The 21,746-nt window shown below is 36.8% G+C and overlaps 2 protein-coding genes across 9 annotated transcripts in view; one reads left to right on the forward strand and one right to left on the reverse strand.

Annotated features, from left to right (window-relative positions):
* The first annotated feature begins 262 nt into the window (after positions 1-262).
* Positions 263-21,140, forward strand: samsn1b (SAM domain, SH3 domain and nuclear localisation signals 1b). 7 transcript variants are annotated; one of them, XR_014537827.1, is made up of 14 exons: positions 263-301; positions 1,373-1,471; positions 1,903-1,961; positions 6,115-6,146; positions 6,436-6,513; positions 6,824-6,906; positions 8,555-8,626; positions 8,765-8,899; positions 9,726-9,858; positions 12,401-12,552; positions 13,179-13,385; positions 14,915-15,080; positions 16,968-17,234; positions 19,397-21,140. XR_014537827.1 is itself a non-coding variant. In XM_083568541.1 (13 exons), exons 1-13 carry the CDS (start codon positions 278-280, stop codon positions 17,162-17,164), a joined length of 1,440 nt encoding a protein of 479 aa, XP_083424667.1. In that variant the 5' UTR covers positions 263-277; the 3' UTR covers positions 17,165-17,571. The 7 variants fall into 7 exon arrangements, 4 of the variants coding, with proteins under 4 accessions (XP_083424667.1, XP_083424668.1, XP_083424670.1 ...); XR_014537828.1 differs by having other exon boundaries at positions 9,726-9,861; positions 19,397-19,976; XM_083568541.1 differs by lacking the exon at positions 19,397-21,140 and having other exon boundaries at positions 9,726-9,861; positions 16,968-17,571.
* The window catches only part of gdpd5a (glycerophosphodiester phosphodiesterase domain containing 5a), a 29,538-nt gene continuing 26,274 nt past the window's right edge, over positions 18,483-21,746 (reverse strand). The window contains exons 13-17 of one of the 2 annotated variants that reach the window (XM_083568535.1): positions 20,779-20,926; positions 20,367-20,449; positions 20,121-20,135; positions 19,418-19,530; positions 18,483-19,162 (exon numbers count right to left, since the gene is read on the reverse strand). In XM_083568535.1, coding sequence (XP_083424661.1) covers positions 19,071-19,162; positions 19,418-19,530; positions 20,121-20,135; positions 20,367-20,449; positions 20,779-20,926 — 451 coding nt within the window. In that variant the 3' untranslated portion in view covers positions 18,483-19,070. The remainder of the gene's footprint in view (positions 19,163-19,417; positions 19,531-20,120; positions 20,136-20,366; positions 20,450-20,778; positions 20,927-21,746) is intronic. The other variant, XM_083568536.1, reaches the window with a different exon arrangement.

Consider the following 21,746-nt stretch of genomic DNA (forward strand, 5'->3'; position numbering starts at 1 on the left):
ATACAGAGTCAGCAGTATTAGCTGAAGATTACACTGAATAATCAAAAAATTTAAATATCTACTCTACTACTAGAGGATGCCATCATTGTGAATCTTTCTCCCTTTAGTACAAAGGGTTGATACCTCATCTATTGGATTAGGGAAGGGATTTTCAGCTTTCTGTTAATCTGCAGCGTGTTGGATAGTTACTCTCTGAGAGCTTGTGTGTACTCGAAACACCGCTGTGCTCTCCTGGTGGAAGAGGTAGAACAGAAGGGAGAAAAGAAGTGGCTTCATAATGAACCTTTTCTGCTTTAGTCTGGTAAGTAACTTTCTTTCGGCTTCTCCCATTAGGGGTCGCACAGCGGACCATCCGCATGTTTGATTTGGAACATGTTTTTACGCTGGATGCCCTTCCTAACGCAACCCTCCCCATTTATCTGGGCTTGGGACCAGCACTAAAGCTTTTGTAACCCTAATGGCTGGGGTTGGTTCCCTGACCGTCATGGAGTTAAATGCTCGTCTCATACAGCATGACCGAGATGCCTTGTTTGCTAACATGATCTATTTTGGTTTGGTTCAGGAGAAATAATTCTCTACACAATGTGGACAGGGTACTTTAGCTGCAAGTTGTTAAAAAAATTAGTTTAAAATGGTCTAGCTTCTGTACTTAGAGCTAATGAAAGCTGAAAATGTGACATGCCTGAGCTGTTGTTACCCACAGAGATGTGAAAACAATTTGCACAGAGGTGAAAAAAGCTGAAAAAAAGATAACGTTCCACTCTAAGCAGCAGCCCAGTGACATTGCAGTATTAGCAGATGTACAAGCGGACTTGACTCCACTCCTCGAGCTTTACTGTGAAGCTGCATGTCCAAAACACATATATCTGCACCTTCTGCTCTATTTTGATATTCAATGAACATCAGAAGTAATTATCTGTGCCATTCTCAGGGTAAAAAAACATCAAGCTGAGCCCAAATAGTCACTGTTTGTATCTAACATCTAAGAGGAGCCCAAAGCTACCAGCTTAGGTTTAGAATTAGGTGAAACTGCATGATTAAATCAGTCTCTTACAACGAATTACTCATGTGGTTTCTAACAAGTAGACATGTTAGTATTTATCAGAATGGATGAAAGAATGTCACAGAGCACAACATAACCAGAAGGTAAGAGTCAGGCTGGAAGTGTGGCCTAAATTTTGAAAGGCTCACTTGATATAAAAGTAACCCTTAACAATGTGGCCAAAAATCTTTTGAAATACTAAAAAGAAAAAGAAACAAAAGCACAACATCTGTGCTGACTGAGGTAAAAAAAAAAAAAAGGTTTTGTCATTAAAAAATTTAAATCTTATATCTTATCAATCTCAGGTAGTTATTTTTTCCCTTTTTTTAGGAGGGATCTACAGACAGTTTGTACAAGGCTCCGTGCTCAAGCCCTGATCTAACATCATGGAGTCCCAGCTTGGACGGCTCGAAACCCTGCGTTGCTTTGGTGAGCTCTTCATATAAAACCCAAAAATCACACAACAGATGATTAGTTTCAGTCAACACGTGTATTCCCAACGATCATTCCATGCGTGACTGATTCACGTTTGAGTAGTCCTTTCTCTGAAGAGAGGACATTAATCAGAATAAGTGTCCACCATCTGGACACTGCACCATTAATCTGGGGCACATTCATCAGGAAAATGTCCAAATCCTAAATTAATTCACCCACTGTTTTAGTGAATATTGAATTAGAAATAAAATGGAAAATATAACTAGGTCAGGGGATTCAATCTTAACAATTTGTTCTGGTTCTTTATAAATGTAAAATATTCATCACAGATTAAAAATCCTGCGTTTCTGTACTAAATCTATAGTAAAAAATAATCAAAATTAATAAATTAAATTATTCATGATTTATTATTCCCCATCCTTCAGGAGCTTCTCCAGACTCCCACCAAACAATGTATGATGGAATCAAAGACAGAAAAAAATAAGTAAGTAATCGTTTATTTTTCTGTGACACGACATTTTTCAAGCTAAATTGGCATATTTACAGAGTGTTCAGCTTATAGGGTGCTACGCCAAGACCTAATTGTTTAAGTAGAGGCTTTTAGTCTCTGTGTGTGTGTGTGTGTGTGTGTGTGTGTGTGTGTGTGTGTGTGTGTGTGTGTGTGTGTGTGTGTGTGTGTGAAAAACAGTTGTATTTTTTTTCTTAGACACGTGTTGTTATGATCACAGCCTAAGTATTTAGTATCTTATCTTAAACTATTATTATATATTGTTATACAGTTATAATACAATCTATATGTCCCAGGATACCCAGAATTTTACACATTCATGATTTTGTGAATGAAAGAACAAAAGCACAGGATTAATGGTTGAGAATAAATCTGCTGTTTGTCCAAAACAAGGTCTAGAGCATTTTCTCCCTAAAATCATTGCAGTACAAATAACCTTGAACCACATTCAAGAGAGTATTACTATGAACAAACTCTCTATTTTTTGTCTTTATTGTATCTTACTTGGGGTCTCCCTCTGTCTTTTTCTGGATTGCAATACAGTTTTTTAACCTCTGCATAAGTTTCACATATAAATCAGGAAGTTAGCATGATATATGCCACACCAGAGGCTCCTAGATCTTGGAATCAACCACAATGTAGAAATTTCTATGTAAAAATAGTCAGATTATTTTTTTATTATTTACCTAAAAAAAAAAAAGATGCATTGGATGTTTTGAAGGGCAAAATCTGTTTTCTAAAATTGTTATTAGTCTATTGAGGAAGGTGGAGACTAACGTATGCACCATTTCTATTTTGAAACCTGTGAAAGTTCTTTAAAAGTATAATGAAAAATGTGCTCTGTCTGTATTCACTCTCCTTCTTTAGTGACATTCAAGATTCATCTGTACAATTCATCAATTCATGTCACATTTACAAAAAAAAGTTTAATAGAAATTTTAGATGACATATTCTGACAACTGGTTTAGCCATTTTGCATTCAATGACTTATGCAATGAAATAATGCCTTGATGTTTTGGGGGTTAAGACTATTCTTATATTTTGATCAACATGACATAAACAACTGATAATGTAGGAAACAGCAGATACTAAAGATTGTGGAGGTTGAATAAGTAGTTTTGAGAATTTCATTTCTGTTGACATACACTCCAAAGCAACTGAGAAAATTGTAATAAATACATAATGTTCAGGATAACTAATCCACCCAGCCATTATGGTTGCAAAAACCAGTGCATTTTAGTGCCATTTCCAAACCCGGATTAATGTGGAGGGTTGTGTTAGGAAGAGCATCCAGCATAAAACATGTACTAAATCAAATATGCAGATCACAAATCAAAAATTCCTACCGGATCGGTCAAGGCCCGGGTTACCAAAGACTGCTACAGATATCGTTAGCCAACAGGGTACAAATAGTGGAAATTGGGCTACTGTTGGTCGAAGGAGGAGAAGGAGAGGAGGAAGACGTCTACAGAGACGGCAGGAAAAGGAGAAGTGTAGGAAAGTGGAGGTTAGGATGGGCACTTTAAATGTTGGTACTATGACTGGTAAAGGGAGAGAGGTAGCTGATATGATGGAAAGGAAAAAGGTAGATATGTTGTGTGTTTAGGAGACCAAGTGGAAAGGGAGTGAGGCCAGGAATATTGTGTGGATGTTAAGAGAAATGGCGTAGGGGTGATCCTGAGGGAAGAGTTTATTAAGAGTGTAGTGGAGGTGAAGAGAGTTTCTGATAGGGTGATGAACTTGAAGCTGGAAGTTGAAGGGGTGATGATAAATGTCATCAGTGATTATGCTCCACAAGTGGCTTGTGAGATGAAGGAGAAGGAATGAGTTAGAAGAAGTGGTAGATGGTGTACCAAAAATAAAAAAGATTGGTGAGAGGGGCAGACTTTAATGGGCATGTTGGTGAAGGGAACAGAGGTGATGAGGAGGTGATGGGTAGGTATGGCTTTAATGAGAGGAATGTGGAGGGGCAGATGGTGGTAGATTTTGCTAAAAGGATGGAAAAGGCAGTGGTAAATACCTAGCTAAGTAGAAGAAGGATCACAGGGTGACGTATAAGAGTGGAGGAAGGGGCACACAGGTGGACTATCTTTTATTTAGGAGATGCAAACTGAAGGAGATTGGAGACCGTAAGGTGTTGGCAAGGGACAGTGTAGCTAGACAGCATCAGATGGTGTATGGTCTGTAGGGTGGTTTTGGAGGTGAAGAAGAAGAGGAGAGTGAGGACTGAAAAAAGAATAAGATGGTGGAAACTGGACGAAGACTGTAGTATGAGATTCAGGGAAGAGGTCAGACAGGGGCTCAGTGGTGCTGAAGAGGTGCGGGATGATTGGGCAACTACTGCAGAAGTGATAAGGGAGACAGCTAGAAAGGTACTTGGTGTGACATCTGTAAAGAGAAAGGAAGACAAAAAGACATGGTGGTGGATTGAGGAATTGCAGGAAATCATAAGGAGAAAGAGGTTGGCTAAACAGAATTGGGATCGACAGAGAGATGAGAAAAGTAGGCAGGAGTACAAGGAGATGCAGCAGCAGGTGAAGAAGGATGTGGTTAAAGCTATTTAAAAGGCATATGAGGTGCTGTATGAGAAGTTTGACACTAAGGAAGAAGAAAAGGATTTGTACGGATTGGCCAAGCAGAGGGACCGAGCTGGGAAGGATGTGCTGCAAGTTAGAGCAATAAAGGATGGCGATGGAAATGTGTTGACTAGTGAGGAGAGTGTGTTTCAAAGATGGATGCTTCAGGAGAGATGGCAGTGGAGTTTTTAACTGGATTGTCTAACAAGATTTTGGAAGGTGAAAGGATGCCTGAGGAATGGAGAAAACGTGTGCTGGTACCGATCTTTAAGAACAAGGGAGATGTGCAGACTTGCAGTAACTACAGGGGAATAAAATTGATCAGTCTATTAAAGTGGGGATGGGGCTGCATCAAGGTTAAGCTGTGAGCCCTTTCCTGTTTGCAGTGGTGATGGACAGGTTGACAGGCGAGGTCAGACAGGAGTCTTCCTGGACTATGATGTTTGTGGATATTGTTATTTGGGGTGAGAGTAGGGAGCAGGTTGAGAAGATCCTGAAGAGTTGCAGGTATGCGCTGGAGAGAAGGGGAATGAAAGTCAGTAGGAGGGCAGTGGAGTGGTGCAGTTGCAGGGAGAAGAGGTGGAGAAGGTGGAGGAGTTCAGGTACCTGGGGTCAACAGTGCAAAGTAATGGAGGGTGTTAGAGAAGTGAAGAAAAGAGTGCAGGCAGCGTGGATTGTGATAGACGAGTATCTGCAAGAGTGAAAGGGAAAGTTTATAGGACTGTGGTGAGACCTGCGATGTTGTATGGTTTAGAGACAGTGGCATTGAGTAAAAGACAGAAGCTGGAACTGGAGGTAGCAGAGCTGAAGATGCTGAAGTTTTCGTTGGGAGTGATTATGATTGACAGGATTAGAAATTAGTTTATTAGAGGGACAGCACATGTAGGACATTTTGGAGACAAAGTGAGGGAGGCACGATTGGGATGCTTTGGACATGTGGAGAGGAGGGACATGGGGTGTATTGGTAGAAGAATGCTGAGGATTGAGCTACAATGAAGGGGGAAAAGAGGAAGACCAAGGAGGAGGTTTATGGATGTGATGAGGGAACACATGCATGCAGTTGGTTTAAAATAGGCAGATGTAGAGGACAGGTGGTATGGAGACAAAGATCTGCGGTGGCAACCCCTAATAGAAGAAGCCTACAGAAGAAGAAGTTCAGGATAACTAATCACATAATTTTAAAGATACAAAACAAACTATGCAATTTTCAAAAGGCAACATATGACATTAGTTTCTTAATTTCCAGCTTGCTAAGCCCCACCCAGTGCAAAAAAAATTTATCTTCATTTGTTAAGCCCTGACAATAGCTCTTTCCTGTCACAACAGAGCTGTCAACTGAGAAGGGTTAAGCGTAAGTTTTTGATCAATCTCTCAACAATACAATGCTTCTTTCTTTGGTTTCATTCTATCCATTCAGTTCTCCAATTCAGACATAAACCATTATAGTTGTGACCATGCTTGTAATTACATTATAATTGCACTTGTGCTCATTGTTAATTAAACTCAATGTACGTTTATTATGTCTAACACATCTTTTGTGTTTTATGGCTCAGATCACATGCTTCAGAGTTAACACGCATCAGTGGTACGTCAGCTTTACTGTTTAACTGCACTGCACTCAACTATTTTTAAGTAACATTTAAAAATACACTTACTGATGCCTTGACTTTAGTTACATGAATTTCCCTCCGATCCATTGGTCCTTTATCACTCTAATTTTGGCCTTCCAAATTAAGCCCACACTCCCAAATGGCTCAGATGGCTGTCACCCTCCTACCCCACTTGGCTGCCTCAGTTGCTGGCACTTGATTTATTTCACACATTAAGTGTTTTACTCACATAATGACTTATTTTTGGTCTCTTCTTATTCAAAGACAAAGCAGCTTCTGGTAATCTGGTCTACTGTCCTTGCATTGGAAAGAGAGATAATCTAGGCCACCATCAAGCTAAAAGTAAGTGATAGCAGGATGTAGGAAGGTTAAGAATATTTGTGTATTATGTGTATTATATAAGTGGCGTTTCGACTGACTGGTAAGCCATGAACCTCAATGTGTCATATTCACAGTGCAAACATACTGCACATGCTGCTTGGGTGAAAGATCACAAAATGGCTGTCAGGTTAATTATGGAACAATGATGTCACTTGTAGACATTCATACAATTATAAAACCATATTAGAATATTTGCATTCAGTTTGTATAAATAGTAGCTGGTGATCCTTCTGACTCAACTGATTATTTATGGTCTCTGCATTCTGAGCAGATGCAAATGAAGATCCTTTCACGATGAACACTTTGACTCAAGAAGAAAGACTTCAGAGAAATGAGAGGGATTATAATGTTCAGGTACACCAGCAAACCTCAATGCCATATAAATCATTTATATAACTTCTGTATCTGCTTGAAAACCTTATGAGGAATGCTACAAGACCACCCATCTCACAAAAGGGTCAGTCAATCTTAACAAGAAGTCTCGTTTTCTTGCAAATGTAGAACATCTGACATCACTGAATCACATTTTGGACATTCTTTATCAGTCATTATAATAGTAACACTGTCAAACATTTGACAAATGAGAGGGTCTATTTGCAAATGTGCCACTGAATGGCTAGTGATTTAAATCTCCATGTGCATAATGTGTTTGATTATTTTGCACATAATTCCTCTGTGCTGGCAATCTTTCAGTGTCACCTCTGCTTTGAGGATCCATAAAGCAAACCATCCCCCAAAAAAATTTAGTTGCTTCTCACTAAATTCATGAAACTCATTAATGTGATCTATGTGATCTGTATAATACACAATGTGTTATCATACACATTAGCCCTGCTATCTGTGCAAACGAGATGTAATAAGTAATAAACTTGATCACTGACAGCGAGGCTGCAGGATGTAATGCAGATAATACAATAAATGTATTTCAATTCAATGTAAACATAGAGAAGATAAGACTTTTATGCTATCCGTTAAAATGATGCAACACAACAGGGGTCAACAGGTATTCGGTACACTTGCAGTAACCCTCACATCTACATAATATTCATCTCACGCACTTTTACTCTCGCTCTCTACTGCGTTTTTTTTCTCCTGAAGCTCAATGTCGAGTTTTTTTGACCAGATCTAAGTTTCATAAGAGCGACACATCCTGTGAACAGATGAGGAAGTATGGGCTCGGCCTGTGTGTGTGTGTTTAAAGAAAGTGTTTAAGCCGTCGGTGTATGTGGTGTGTTTGGTCATGCATATGAATATTGATTTCTAAAGAAAAATTACGCATCTCTGAGAGTCATGCTTCAGAGGAGAGCTTCGAATGCCTCAGAGAAAACGAGGAATAAACCAAAGGTAAAAAAGAAAGATTAATTATACATATAATACTGCATCAGTGTTGGGGTGCACATTATAATGGTGTAAGCCAGCCACAACTGGAATTGTGCAAGAGTTTTTTTTGTTGTTGTTTTTTGGGTGCGGTGGTTACAATATTGCTTTGTTTCAGTTGAACTACTTTGCAATTAGCAAAATGATGATTATAAAACATTTCAATTTGGCTTAAATGACTTTTTCATGGACTACATAACATAAATACGCAATAATGATAACGGTAAAACTCTGTACTGTGTAAGAATGACAGAAAAACAAGTGAAAATGTTTTCTGTAATAAAAATGTATATGAAAATCTCCAAAAGGCCAACATGATGTTTTCTTTTTCCTTATTTCCTCATTATTTGAGGTAAATACAATGTAGTTCTTTGGCTTGTTGATTTTTTTCTTTTCTTCTATCTTTTTTTAAAAGGTGTCTTTCAAAACACACGTCTAAAAGTAGTTTTCAATCCCCTTTTTTCATTATAAAAAAAAAATCAGGTTTAAGTAAAAGTTTTGACCAAAATTTGTAATTGTTGCAATTGTGGCTGCTTTTTGTATTAGTAACAGAAAAATGACATTTTTAATCACAAATAATCTATACTCATGCAACAGTCTTACATTTCACCTCTGTCTTTATCAGCGCTCTTACAGCTTTGGTAGGTTCGATTCACCCAAAAATCAGTCCAAGCAGGAGGAACATGAAAGCACTTCGGTAAATCTGCATTGCTGACTGTATCAATAAAGTTGTAAAGAAATAATAATCATGTACATTATGAAACTTGTCGTTGTGCAGTTTTGCAGTTTATACCAGCATGTGTACCGTTCACGCTTTTACACTTTTTTTATACAGAAACAGGGTGCTGATGGCGAATCACCCGAGGTAGATCATATCAAAGGGGGGTTAGGAAAGAAGATGAAAGCAATCTCAATGACCATGCGCAAAAAGATGGGAAAGAAGTATGTGAAGGAACTGTCAGAGGAAATGGTAAGCGCTGAAGTTTAAAATAAACGGGTGTTTTTTTGTTTCTGCAGCGTCTGCGTTTTTTTGCCACGTTTCATGTAAACCTATCGCTGGAAAGCGTCTCAACTTTCTAACCACTAAAAAACAAGTATAAATGTTACAGATCAAGAAGCATAGTAAGGGCATTTTGATATTTGTTTAAATAACATGTAATGTAAAGAATCAAATGGCTGGTAACACAACTATTTACTAAAACCAGCAACTTAGAAACAAGAAAAAAAAAAATACCTGATGGTGTGCTGTTACAGGAAAATAATCAATAACAAGGTTGTGTGCCACAGTTTCCTTGCTGCAGTTGATCTTTTTTTTTTTTTTATCAAAAGTTGTCTGGAAGTGTTTTATACCTTAGTTGATGATTACAATGTAAATTTGATTAATACATGACACATACTGCATTTAATGTAGTGGAACATCCACTAAACAAGCATGTTATTACATACATCAACTGAAAACTATCATTCAGGATTCACCATCTTGTGCTTATGTGTAGATTAATACAACAAAAATGCAACATGTTACCAATAAAAAGCAAAACCGCAAACTATTCTCCATTGTGGAGGATTTTCTGTGCTAGATGCATTTTTATTTCTGAGCACTGTGACAAAATGCTTACACTTAAAAAAAATGGCATCATCTCCTTACAGTGAAACATCTGTTATAAAGAAGTGAATGCTTTGATATAAGCTGCAGGAAAATAAATATATTAGTCAATTAATCACATTTAAAAATATATTTCTATACTGAGAATTAAATTGTAAGCTGAATGGACATTTTGGCATCTTTTGCACAGGGGGAAGGTGTGGATGGAGACCAGGAAGCTAAACAAGTAGCTAATGCAAATGAAGATTCAGTCAAAGGGTGTACAAAGTCGAGTAACTCAGTGGAAAGTCTCTTCAGTCTCCACAGCGGCCAGAGCTCCTCCAGTAGTAAGCTTCACACATAGATATTACACCTCATTTGCCTTTTATAGTCCTATATTTTTCAGTAATGTGGGATTTATTTACCACAGTGTGGTGTAGACGGAACGAGGTGTATGTCACAAAACTAGGCAGTGTGGTTTATTGTGCAGGCCAGGTTGACTAAAGGAAATGAACTAATTTTTGTGAAAAATAGTAAAAAAATTTATAATTAATAATTTATCCAAATCATTTATGTCAGATAAGATAAAGATAAACAATTTCCTGATCCTGAAAAATCCTGATAGAATGGGTGGAAAAGTTTGTATAGCTTTATTTGGTGCTATGATGTTCCTTCATAGCACAAATTAATGAGTGGCTTTGTACATTTCATTATTTGCATTTTTGTTCTTGGGTGTGATGTAAAGTATCTAATTTAGCCTATATGTACACCAGTCTTCAGTCTTCTGTATATCTTCTGCAACAAATTCTATTCAAAACAAGAAAATAAGTGACTGTTGATTATACTGCTTGTACATATGCCCTGTTTAAAAGAATAGGAAGCAATAAGACATAACTTTCGAATTGCTAAGTTGTAGCTTAATGCCAATAAGTTGCAAACATTAGGCCTCAAGACGCAAGATAAGATAGAACTGTCTTAATCTTGAAAGGAAATTATCTTGCAGGAAACTGCTTCAGATTCGAAGAAAAATAAATATAGATGAAAAATAAATAAAATATTAAATATAGAAACACAGTATCACACAAAAGCTAATTGCCACCTACGATAATGGCTGTATGTTGAGTTATTTTCAGAGGACAGTTATTCTATAGTGCTACTGCTACCACTTTTGTAAGATGCTATCTATCTATCTATCTATCTATCTATCTATCTATCTATCTATCTATCTATCTATCTATCTATATATATATATATATATAATGATGAAATAATACAATTTATTAATAACAATGCAATTATTAATTATCAGTGGCGGGCCGTGCATTTGTTACCTGGGCCTTCAGTGGGGATTTCCCGACTTAATCCACCTCTTAATACCACCACTATCAAGTTGCAATTATAGAAACCATCAATACTATACATAAGCGCATTATAACAATGCGTAGCATTACAGAGAGAGAGGCATTTCACCTATGGAGGGTAAATACCGTTTTACTAAAGCAAGAAACCCAGTTAAGACTCCAAGCCTCTACACTAAAAACTCACTGCTGTGCCACCTACATCATCTGGAGCAGTTCAAAATATTTGTCTAAAAACATGACAAAAACATAAAAATTTCTATAAAATACAACCTACTCACAAGAGATGCATACTCATAATTTGCACCGCTCCTCAGAGTCTGTAATCCAGTGATACTGTTTGTATTCACTGGTATTAAAGTGGAGAACAAACCCTTTCCCAGGCTGAGATAAGCTAGCTAGCTTCGGGTTTGGCCGACCTTTCCTCAAAATGTCTAGCTTTTCTTCAAAATGTTTTTTAAGTATGTCCGAGACCAAATCAATTTCTCTTCCTCCGTAGGCATAAAAAAAAGTCTAACTCAGATGTATTAATGTGTGCAGAGTGCTACACACGTGTTTTGCCAGTCAAACTTGGCTGTAACAGTTTCTCTCTGACCAACCAATTAGAGGACGAAAAAATGCTGACGCTATTCAGGGCCAGCTAGCTGCCCTGTGAGGCAAATATGAAATCTGATTGGTTAAAGAAACAGAGGTGTTTATTAAGGAGATTATGGTAAAAAGCCAGCAGAACATACTTTGAAGGCCCTGGGCAGATTAGATTGACATGGCAGCACATAGAGGCTGAAATCTGATTGGACAAAAAATCTTACATGCACATACATGTACTGGAAGCAGTGCAGCCAAGAGAAATGCTACAAAATGAAGAGAATAAACTGTTGGGAATAAATTAATACAATTTCATGGAACAAATATGTAGAATTTAGGTTGTAAATGTAGGTCAGTGCTTCTAAAAGTGTTTAGGCCAGCAGAGAAGGCTTTGCTGGCCCTGACCGCCCGCCACTATTAATTATAAAATGAAGTAAAATGTTAATACAGTACAGTACTATGTTAATCACGGTTTTTCGTTTATTGCTGGTGGTTTTGGAACGTAACCACCACAATAAACGGGGGATTACACATATATATATATATATATATATATATATATATATATATATATATATATATATATATATATATATATATATATATATATATATATATATATATAGTATCTCACAAAAGTGGTAGCAGTAAAAACAGGATGTAATATTGTACATGGTATATCACATCCTGTTGCTGAGCAACAGGATGTAATATTGCACATGATATATTGCACATGGTATTATATTAACATTGTAATTATTGTGGAATTATGGTGATGCATATAATAGTTCAGTAAAACTGTTAGTGTTTATTGTGTCAGCTCTGCTCACTACTGAAAGGGGGGAACTGTTTTTGCTCAATCGCTCAGCTTAATGCCTCGATTTAATACTGCTCCCAAAAGCATTTGCTTTTTTATGAATTGCTTGATTTTGCTGGTTATTAGATGGCATCACCAGTGGATCAGAAGGCTTTTGTAACATAGAGAGTCTGAAGCTGGAGGAGGAAGTCCCAGACAACATCCAGTTCTGTGGCAAAGCGAAAGTTCATACCGATTTCATCCCGAGCCCCTACGACACAGAATCCCTTAAACTCAAGGTAGGCAGATCAATAATATACTCTAGTGACTGTTATTCACTGTATTGACTCTATTCCCGTGGCCAGGGGTGATTATAGCAACACAGTTCATTTATTTTAAATATCTCTTATATCACATACATAATGTAAGCAATATAATGATACTTTAGACCAGAGATGACCAAATCAGGGCTTGTAGGTCAACATTGGCCCATGGTTACCTGTGATTTAGCCTGCTATCCCATATGCAAGAAGAGGAAAAAGGTAAAAAATGTCATTTGGAAAAAAAAAAAAAAAAAAAGAACTGGCTTCATGTCTCATTAGAGGTCACAGAATAGCTGTATTAGGCATCAAACTCTATTGTACAATAAATGTTGATTGGGTTCTTATTATACCATATGTTTTAGTGAACTAGACCTAAATGAGAGGAACTATGGAAACTCTAATTTTAATATAATGTTTGGTATAATGCAACATTCATAGGTTTCGTACAGTACCTCTGCTTTAGACTGTCCTATTAGATTGTAAGCTGTCATTTGAAAAAGAAAAAAAAATTGCTAGCGACAGTGATATCAATTGACTCTAGACCAAAAAAAAAGCATTATGTCATTATGTCTTCACAACTTCTTAATATTTTGTTATCTCAGGCCGGAGACATGATCGACATCATCAGTAAGTCTCCCAATGGCATCTGGACAGGCATGCTGAACAGCAAAGTGGGCAGCTTTAAGTTTATCTATGTGGATGTCCTCCCTGAGGAGAGTGTTCCAGTGTACAGGATGGAAAATCATCGGAGAAGCAGAAGACCTCGACCCAAAACGCTCCAGGAATTCCTCGAGAGACTAAACTTGGAGGTGGTGCTTTATAACTGTATTCTAATCTCTGATATGGAAATCAGGACAATACACAAACACTGCATTAGGAACTAATAATTGCAACAGAGGTACCTTTAAAAAATCCAGATATGCATTTAGATACCTAAGAAACAGGAGGTGAGAAAAGAAATACATAAGGAAGGTCTGGTTTCACTCAAGCGACCCAAAGTGTCCATTAGAGTATACAGATAAAGGAGAATAAAGACGTTTATTGATGTATTGAAAGAAAGTGTACACATATGAAAAGATTGACTCCTGAGATGAGCAACAGGACAGTCTTAATGTTTACAGCTGCAGTTCTGAGGTGCAAATGTACAGTATCTAGGTGACATTATGCACTGATACAAAGTTTACAGTTGGGTGTCAGGTCTCAAGCCTGCTGCATTTGCTCTAGTCCTATTTGTTTGTGTACGTGTGTACTCTCCAATTCAGCTAAAGCTTGAGGGTGCCATTTTTTACACACAGTTTCGAATAAGTTATAATCATTTAAATCAAGTCACATTCATCCAGATGTGCAGCCTCATGAACTTGTTCAGTAAGCCAAAGCAATTGGTGAATAACAGATTTTTCTTATCTAGAAAGTTTATCAATGTGCGTAGCTGCTGCTGTCATACGTTTTATCTTCCTAACAGTGTCATGAGGCTTAAGCATAATGTCACTCAACATTAAACCAAGTTTCTTCTTGAGATAACCTTTAGAACTTTACGCTTCATTTATTACACAATTCTTTGGAAATGTGTAAATGAGCAGTCAATCTTTGAATCACCGGTTATTTCTTAATGTGAAATAATGAGGTATCCTGCAGCAAGGCAACAATTATAGAGCAAAATAAGGAGGAAAATTAACAGAAAAATAAGGTTAGGAAGAAATTTTATCCTGACTCAGTATCTTGACCTGATGTGAAGAAGGTGTGTGACTGTTAAGAAGTTAAGAAGTTTCAGGCTATGAAAGTTGTTGTGTTGAATGCAAAAATTGGTCTTATGAGAGAATGTCTAGAGCATACATGGAAATAAAAAAAATTTTTTTTATTCTTTTCACTATAAATTATGGACATGATTTGAGCAATTTTTTTGACTATTTTTAGACTCATTTTTTAGCATGTGAAAGTGAACAATCTACATGTGTTGCCAAAATAAATTTTTCCACTTCACTGTATTTTTTTTTTTTCCCGATAAAAAAAGTTTTTTATGCAAAAAAAAAAACAAAAAAACAAAACCAGTTCATCTGTGGTTTTAAAACCAACAACCGGTAGAAAACATTTTCAGGTATGCAATGATGTGAAATCCTAAGCAGAAAATTTACATTTTGATAAACATGTCTAAACTTTCATTTAGCTTATCAGCGATAATCAAGATAAATGCTTAAAAACATCATTAATAAGGGAAACTGTGCTTCACCGGGGTTTCAGCATCAGATCACAGTGTGTGATAATGGGTGTCAAAAACGTAAAACTTGTCTGATGTGATGTGACCTAATAAAATATGCAATCTCTTCTGTCCATCTTTCAGGGGGAGTGCCTGCAGGAGTTTGTGTCGTCCCTGTTACTAAACGGTTATCAGACGGTAGAAGATCTGAAGGATCTGAAAGAGCAGCACCTGATTGAGCTGAACATGACCAATCCCGAACACAGACACAGACTGCTGGCAGCAACTGAGTGTTTACATTATGCAGAGTGTGAGTGACACAAACAAACACAAACACATACACAGTTAGCTCAATAAACAGCACAAACTTTAGGCCAAAAAAACAACAAAAAAATCTGTTTTTGACTGCAATACTTTATGTTCTACTATTTCTGGGCTAAATGTTAGCATCAAGCTACAGTCACCTTTTCACAGACAAGCTAACTAAAAAACAGAAATGGTTACGATTACTTCTTCAAAAATAATAATAATAAAATAAAATAATCTGAAATGAGAAAATGATGTGCTGTGCAATGGAAAAAGTGCTAGCTGCATTAGATAAAGGCAAAAGTCACAAAGCTAAAATAATAAATAATAAAATTAACAGCAGTAACACCTTAGCTAGCCTACTATAATCAACTACACTATGCTACACTAAGTGTAGTGTAGCATATTGTATACTAAACTCACTACACAGACAGTGTACACTGCACTGTACTACACTACATTATGCTACACAAGGGTAATTATTGTGTTATGCTAATAGGGTAATGTGGACCAATGTTAGTCCAACTGCAGTGTAATTATGGTGTAGGGGTTTATGCATTATGAGATGTGTGTTCACTGTACTGTACTGTACTGTACTGTACTGTACTACAATGCAGTGTAATGTATGTAGTGTAGCAAAATGTAGAGTAATGCAGCATAGTGTAGTGAAGCGTATTGTATAGTACACTCAGTGTAGCATAGTGTTGTGTAGTAGAGTGTACACTACATATAAAATTGTATATTTATAGTAGTAACACACATCTCATAATGCATAAACCCTACAACATGATTACACTGTAATTAAGCTAATACACAATATTTACATTACCCAATTATCATAACCCACAATAATTACCCTTCATTTAGCCTACACTATAAATTGCTACACAACAAATTAGCATAGCTAGCATGGTACAGTAGCTGAGGAGTTATTTTCCATCCTATCCACAAGTCTACCCTTTAAAATGTAGAAATTATTTATGCACTTGTAACTCTGTGTGAACACTGCTCCTCCATGTGAAAAAAACCCAAACCATTCTCTGAGGGACGTAGCCACAGTGTTACCCATCGGATATCCAGCTAATTAATCACAATAAGTTCAGTTGTGTAAATGCAGCTGATAAGCGGTTTAAAGTTAGCATACTAACCAGAAATCCACCTTATAACTATAGTTTAAACCTATAGATCATATTTTATTTGAGGTTCTTTATAGGTGAAGAAGAAGAGTGTGAAGGTAAAGAGAATAAGCAGGTTATGATGCAAGGCTTCAGCTAGTTACAGGAAATGAGTGCAGTGGTGACTTTGTGGTTTCGTTCTTTGACACAGCCCAACCCTAAACGTGTTACAAAACTAGCGTTTTATTCCAAAACATGCTGCGTGCGGACAAAAAGTCTGCTGTCTATTGAAATTAGTACTTTCAAAAAGAAAGGGTTAGTAAACTGATGTAGATGTAGTGTACCAAAAGGCACACCTGACCTACTATATCAACACCTCTCTAAAGGCCCTAAACCTCTCGTTACAGTAATGAGCAATAAAAGGTCATCTCGCTCTCTCTCTCTCTCGATCAACAAAGTATGGAATAGCTTTTTTCTTTGGTGTCTTTAAATGTACATACAGATTTTTACACAAAAAAGAGTCACTGTTGGTCCATAAGCATCAGTGGCTTCCAACAACTAATGAGTCATTCAAAGATTGTTTTAAACACAGACATATTTCAGATTTTATAAATTTTATTCATTAGTATGATGAGATATCGTAGGGTAAGTGAATTTTCCTCATCAATGATGTCTTAATATTCAACCCAGTTTGTGCTGCTACCATCCCAGTAACAAGGAGATATTATTACTCAAGATGAAATTCTGAAACCCTTCCTGTTTTTTTTTTTTTTTAGCTAACAGTCAGAGAGAAAGAGAAGGAGAAGAAGTGCCCAAGTCTCAGAGCGAGACGGTGAAAGCTGAGCCGAACGACGGTGAAAGTAGTCCCAGAGACTCTGGCTGCTACATCGCCTCGGACTGCTCTGACAACAGCAAAGAGGACGCAGAGAACCACCATTCTGTGCCTCTGTCCTCATCACAAGCTGAGGTCTAACCACAGTGTGCTCCTGCACCTGGAGAATCTGACCTACTTCTAACAAACAACACAGTCCTCATGCAAATGGGTCAGTGAATAATCTGTGTTTAATGTCAGAACACATCTTTGGTTGTTTTTAGAGTGAATCTGGAGTATTTCCTTTTTAAGATGTCAGTCAATTGTGCCATCATACATAGAAATTTAAAAAAAATCATCTGAAATCCATATATACCTATGTGTACGTGTATGTGTGTGTACATGTGTGTTTTATTCATATAGATCATTCTTTTCAATAGTCTGTGACCGTTTATCATAAAGAACAAATACTGTAAATATAATGTAAAAATGTAAATAATATATTATGTAGGGAATGGATGAATAAACTTCCCAAAGTGATGTTATTTTTTTTTTTATCCTTGAACACACCATGATTTCATTAGTATTTTTTTACAAAGTAAAAAAAAAAAAAAAAAAAAGTTACTGTGGAATGGATCAATGATGCTGCTTATTTCATTTTCAACAAATTGCACACTGCAGTTTTAATCTTAGTCTCGATGACTCCATTCCACACTAAAGAGTGTGTGTGCTATGTAAATAATTTTAAATAAACCTGACATACTGTATGTTCCATATTTATTTTATTTAATTTTGGGTGGGTTTCTTTTAAAAAAAAAATCACTTGGATAAAGGAAACACGACTGAGTTTGGGATTTGGCAGTGTCTTTTTTTTTTTTTTTTTTTTTTTTTGTAAAAGTAATTTTTCTTGTTAAATAAACAAAATAGCAGGAGGATTCCGTCAGTAGAATAATAATAATGATATAATACTCTCTCTCATATATTCATATATTCACAATGGATCTTCCCCTCAGTATGGCATTTTGCATTTGAAGACTAAATAAAGATCTATTCCTGCTATTCACGAGCACCAGATTAAAGGTACGGTCACAGATATAAAAAAAACAAATAAATAAAAAAATAATGATCAGATGAATCAAAGGATCTGTACATTAATGTCATATTTACAAACTGTAACTTTAAGACTGAGTACTGAGGAACTTCTAGACAATTGTGCTCTAGTTTGTGAACAGATGAATGGCACTGTGAAAGATCTGTTATGTGCGATCAGGTATTTGTTCAGAAAAACAACGACCCCCAATTCGGAACAAAATCCGATTGCTGAAACCGTTTTCCTTTCAATGAATACAGCAAAAAACATAACTGTTAATTTTATATATCGGCTTAATGTGAATTCATGTTCATTACTCAGTTTCAGTGAAGCCCCTACACTACATCAGATTCATCTAATGAGGGCATTAAATTGTAGAGGACACCACAGTCTAACTTTATTGACCTTTATTTTCTCCAATGACTTGTCTTTATTGACTTCTAGAAATAAAGATTATTAAATTCTGTGCTTCATAGAGGCATTTCATTCGATACCTCAATACTTCAACCACTGCAGTGTAGACGCCACAAAATACTATAGTAGATGTAGATAAAATATTTAAATAAAAAATAAAAAATAAAAAAGCCTACTCCATTATACAAATAATCCTTCAATCCTTCCTCCAAAGGTCACAGATCTGAGTCATAGATTTGATTGATTTGCAAGAAAATTAGAAACAATAAGCCACTTGCTGACTATTCCACAAGATGAAACTGTACACACTACTGCTGCAGCAACATTTCATCTTATATACACTTTAATACAGCGCATAAGGCATTGGCGTGAAGGTCCTTTATATAAATATGCTATTCAAATCCAATCACGCAGAGCTGATGTTAAAGATGAAGGGGGAAAAAAAAAACAGAAGATAAATCAAAGATGCCTTTCGGATTTCAGATATTCAGTCAAAAAATGAAATTTTCCCAGAGACCAGGCAAAATGTTTAAGTGAAAGGAGGAAATCCAAATGACATCCGGCTCAGCGGGAAATGGTGTCGCGTGTATATCCTTCGTATCCATGCTCCATGTAGAGGGGAAGCTCGTCTGTGCTGCTGACTCCATTGTTTATTTCTATGAAAAAATCAATTTAGCGTTATGAGGAAAAAAAATGGTGTATCAGAAGTACAGTAGCATCATAAGAGCATCGTTGTTAGAAGTGATAATTGTTAGGATTGTTAAAAGTTAAGAAACAGAGCAGAAACACGAGTATGAATAAACACAATTCTTTTACACGTTCAAATCCATCCAAAAATAAATGATTCCTAGGTTTTGGTTCATTTTCGTGTTTGTCTGTTATTCATGCAGGTGTGTGTTCATGTCTCTCACCTGAAAAGATAAGTTTCTCCTTCATGATGTTGATGTCTCGACTGGATCTGCGCACCACAGCACTGAGCATGATCTGCTCCGGGTTGTAGCTGCACATCCTGCTAATCCTCCACCTGCAAAATATGCAGTTCTCGTTTTCAACACTGTATTTAATATGGTATATTAAATACTGGTTTTTTTCCTCTGTGCCTTATTATTCAGCCTTCAGTTTGGGTTTGACATTTTTTCATTTCACTACATATTGTTCTGAAAACAACAAGCTTTACTGAATTTATAAAAAGCACATCCGGATGAAGGGTTAAATGGTAAAACCTTTAAGTGAAAAAACAACAACAACAAAAAAGCATAAATTGTGGTTTAATATATAAATCAATAAAATTAAATAGAAAATAAAACAATAACTACATTTATCTTTATATACACATTTATTCTTTTTTTATTTTATTTTTTACATGTTTTGTTAAGGAAATAAATGTCTTAAAAGGCAATAGTTCATGGACAAATTATAAGCAAAAATAACCACAGGCTAATAAAAAAAAAGGATAAAATGTAAAAAAAAGTTTGAGGTCCGATGTTGTGTTGAGCAGTGGACAACGGTACAAATATGACAAAAAATATATACACAAAGTAAACATTGCGATGAAACTAAAGAAGCTACAGATTAAGGCAAAGCTTTCCAGCTGCTGGTGTAATCCTGCTTTACCTGAAGAAGTGATAGCTGAGAGATTTGCAGAAAGCAGTACAGCGAAGAGGCATGCAGCGAAGAAGGAGGACAGGATTGGGGAGAGAGAAAAAGAATAACAGAAGGAATGAAAAGAACAATGGCATCAGTTCAGAAGCAGCGAGCAAACAGACAGCTTAATGTGTGAGTAAATGTGTGGGTGTGTCTGTAGGTGCAATGAAGAGGTCATTAAAATGTATACCATTCATATTTCAGAAATATACTCACCTCTGAAATATAAACATTCCGATGACGACTGCTGCAGATATGAGATCAGCCATAATCCATATTAAGCAGTACTCATCTGGACTCTGGAGGGGAAAAAAGACCATGTTATTAATGCCGTTCTCCACTAGATGGCAATCTAACTGTAAAAATCGTTCAAGGAGACAACGATGGGACAGAAATAGAAATAAAAACCAAACATTGCAGGCAACTTGCATAAACAAATTATAGTATGACTTGCAATTTATTAACCTGTTAACATTAACAGTTTATTGAACTGTTAATGTCACAAATTGCCCCATTACACTTGTGTGGAGCGTCTGTAATAGGTCAGGATGAAATGGCTCATTTGCATTGGTATTCCAAAGAGCCAATAATACTGTGATGATGATTAGAAAAATGATCCATCGCTCACCATTAACCAGATGGGCTGAGGCACTTTGCGGAGGATGTGAGGCGCGTCGGACGAGACCGACTGAACACCACTGCACCACAGCACGGAGTAAAGCCACGGCTCGTTCACAGGGTACACGTTTACGCTCATGTTGTTGCCTCTGAAGCGTCTGCTTGTACACATGGAAACACACAGATGTACAAATTTACAGCTTCGAATCAATGCAATATAATTTAAACGTGTATTAAGAAAGTTGGGTGCCTGGGTCTGTTAAACTCCAGCCTGAGGAGCCCATATAGTGTAGGAGGCATCACCAACACAAACACAACAAGCATTTCAGACCATAATTCTCAATGACTTAATAAACTGTTTCTATCATGCTCTATATGTCTTCTAGTTTATTTGTGCATGTAAAGAATTAAAGGTCTGGACTATTGGACTAAGGGGCTCTTAATTTTTAAATGTAAAAAGATTTATACCGACCAGGCATAACTTTATGGCCACTAATCAGGCATTAAATTATGACCACCTGCCTAATATTGTGTTGGTCCCCTTTTTGCTTAAAGACGTTAACAGCATTAACTTCTTCAGCAATTAGAGCTACAGAAGCTCCTCTGTTCAATCGGACCACAGTGGCCAGCCTTCGCTCCTCACTTGCATCGATGAGCCTCGGCCACCCATGTCCCTGTTGCCGGTTCACCGCTGTTCCTTTCTTGGCCCACTTTTGATAGATATGGACCACTGCAGACTGGGAGCATCCCACAAGAGCTGCAGTTTTGGAGATGATCTGACCCAGTCGTCTAGCAGTCACAATTTAGCCCTTGTCAAACTCACGCAAATCTTTACGTTTGCCCATTTTTCCTGCTTCTAACATGTCAACATTGAGGACAAAATTGTCACTTGCTGCATAATATATCTCACCCACCCACTTAATCCATTTATGAACAATTTTAATATTAGGCTCATTATTTGAATGTGTACAATATTAA

The sequence above is a fragment of the Silurus aristotelis genome (assembly GCF_946808225.1).
Source record: "Silurus aristotelis genome assembly, chromosome: 18".
In the NCBI taxonomy this organism is placed as follows: Eukaryota; Metazoa; Chordata; class Actinopteri; order Siluriformes; family Siluridae; genus Silurus; species Silurus aristotelis.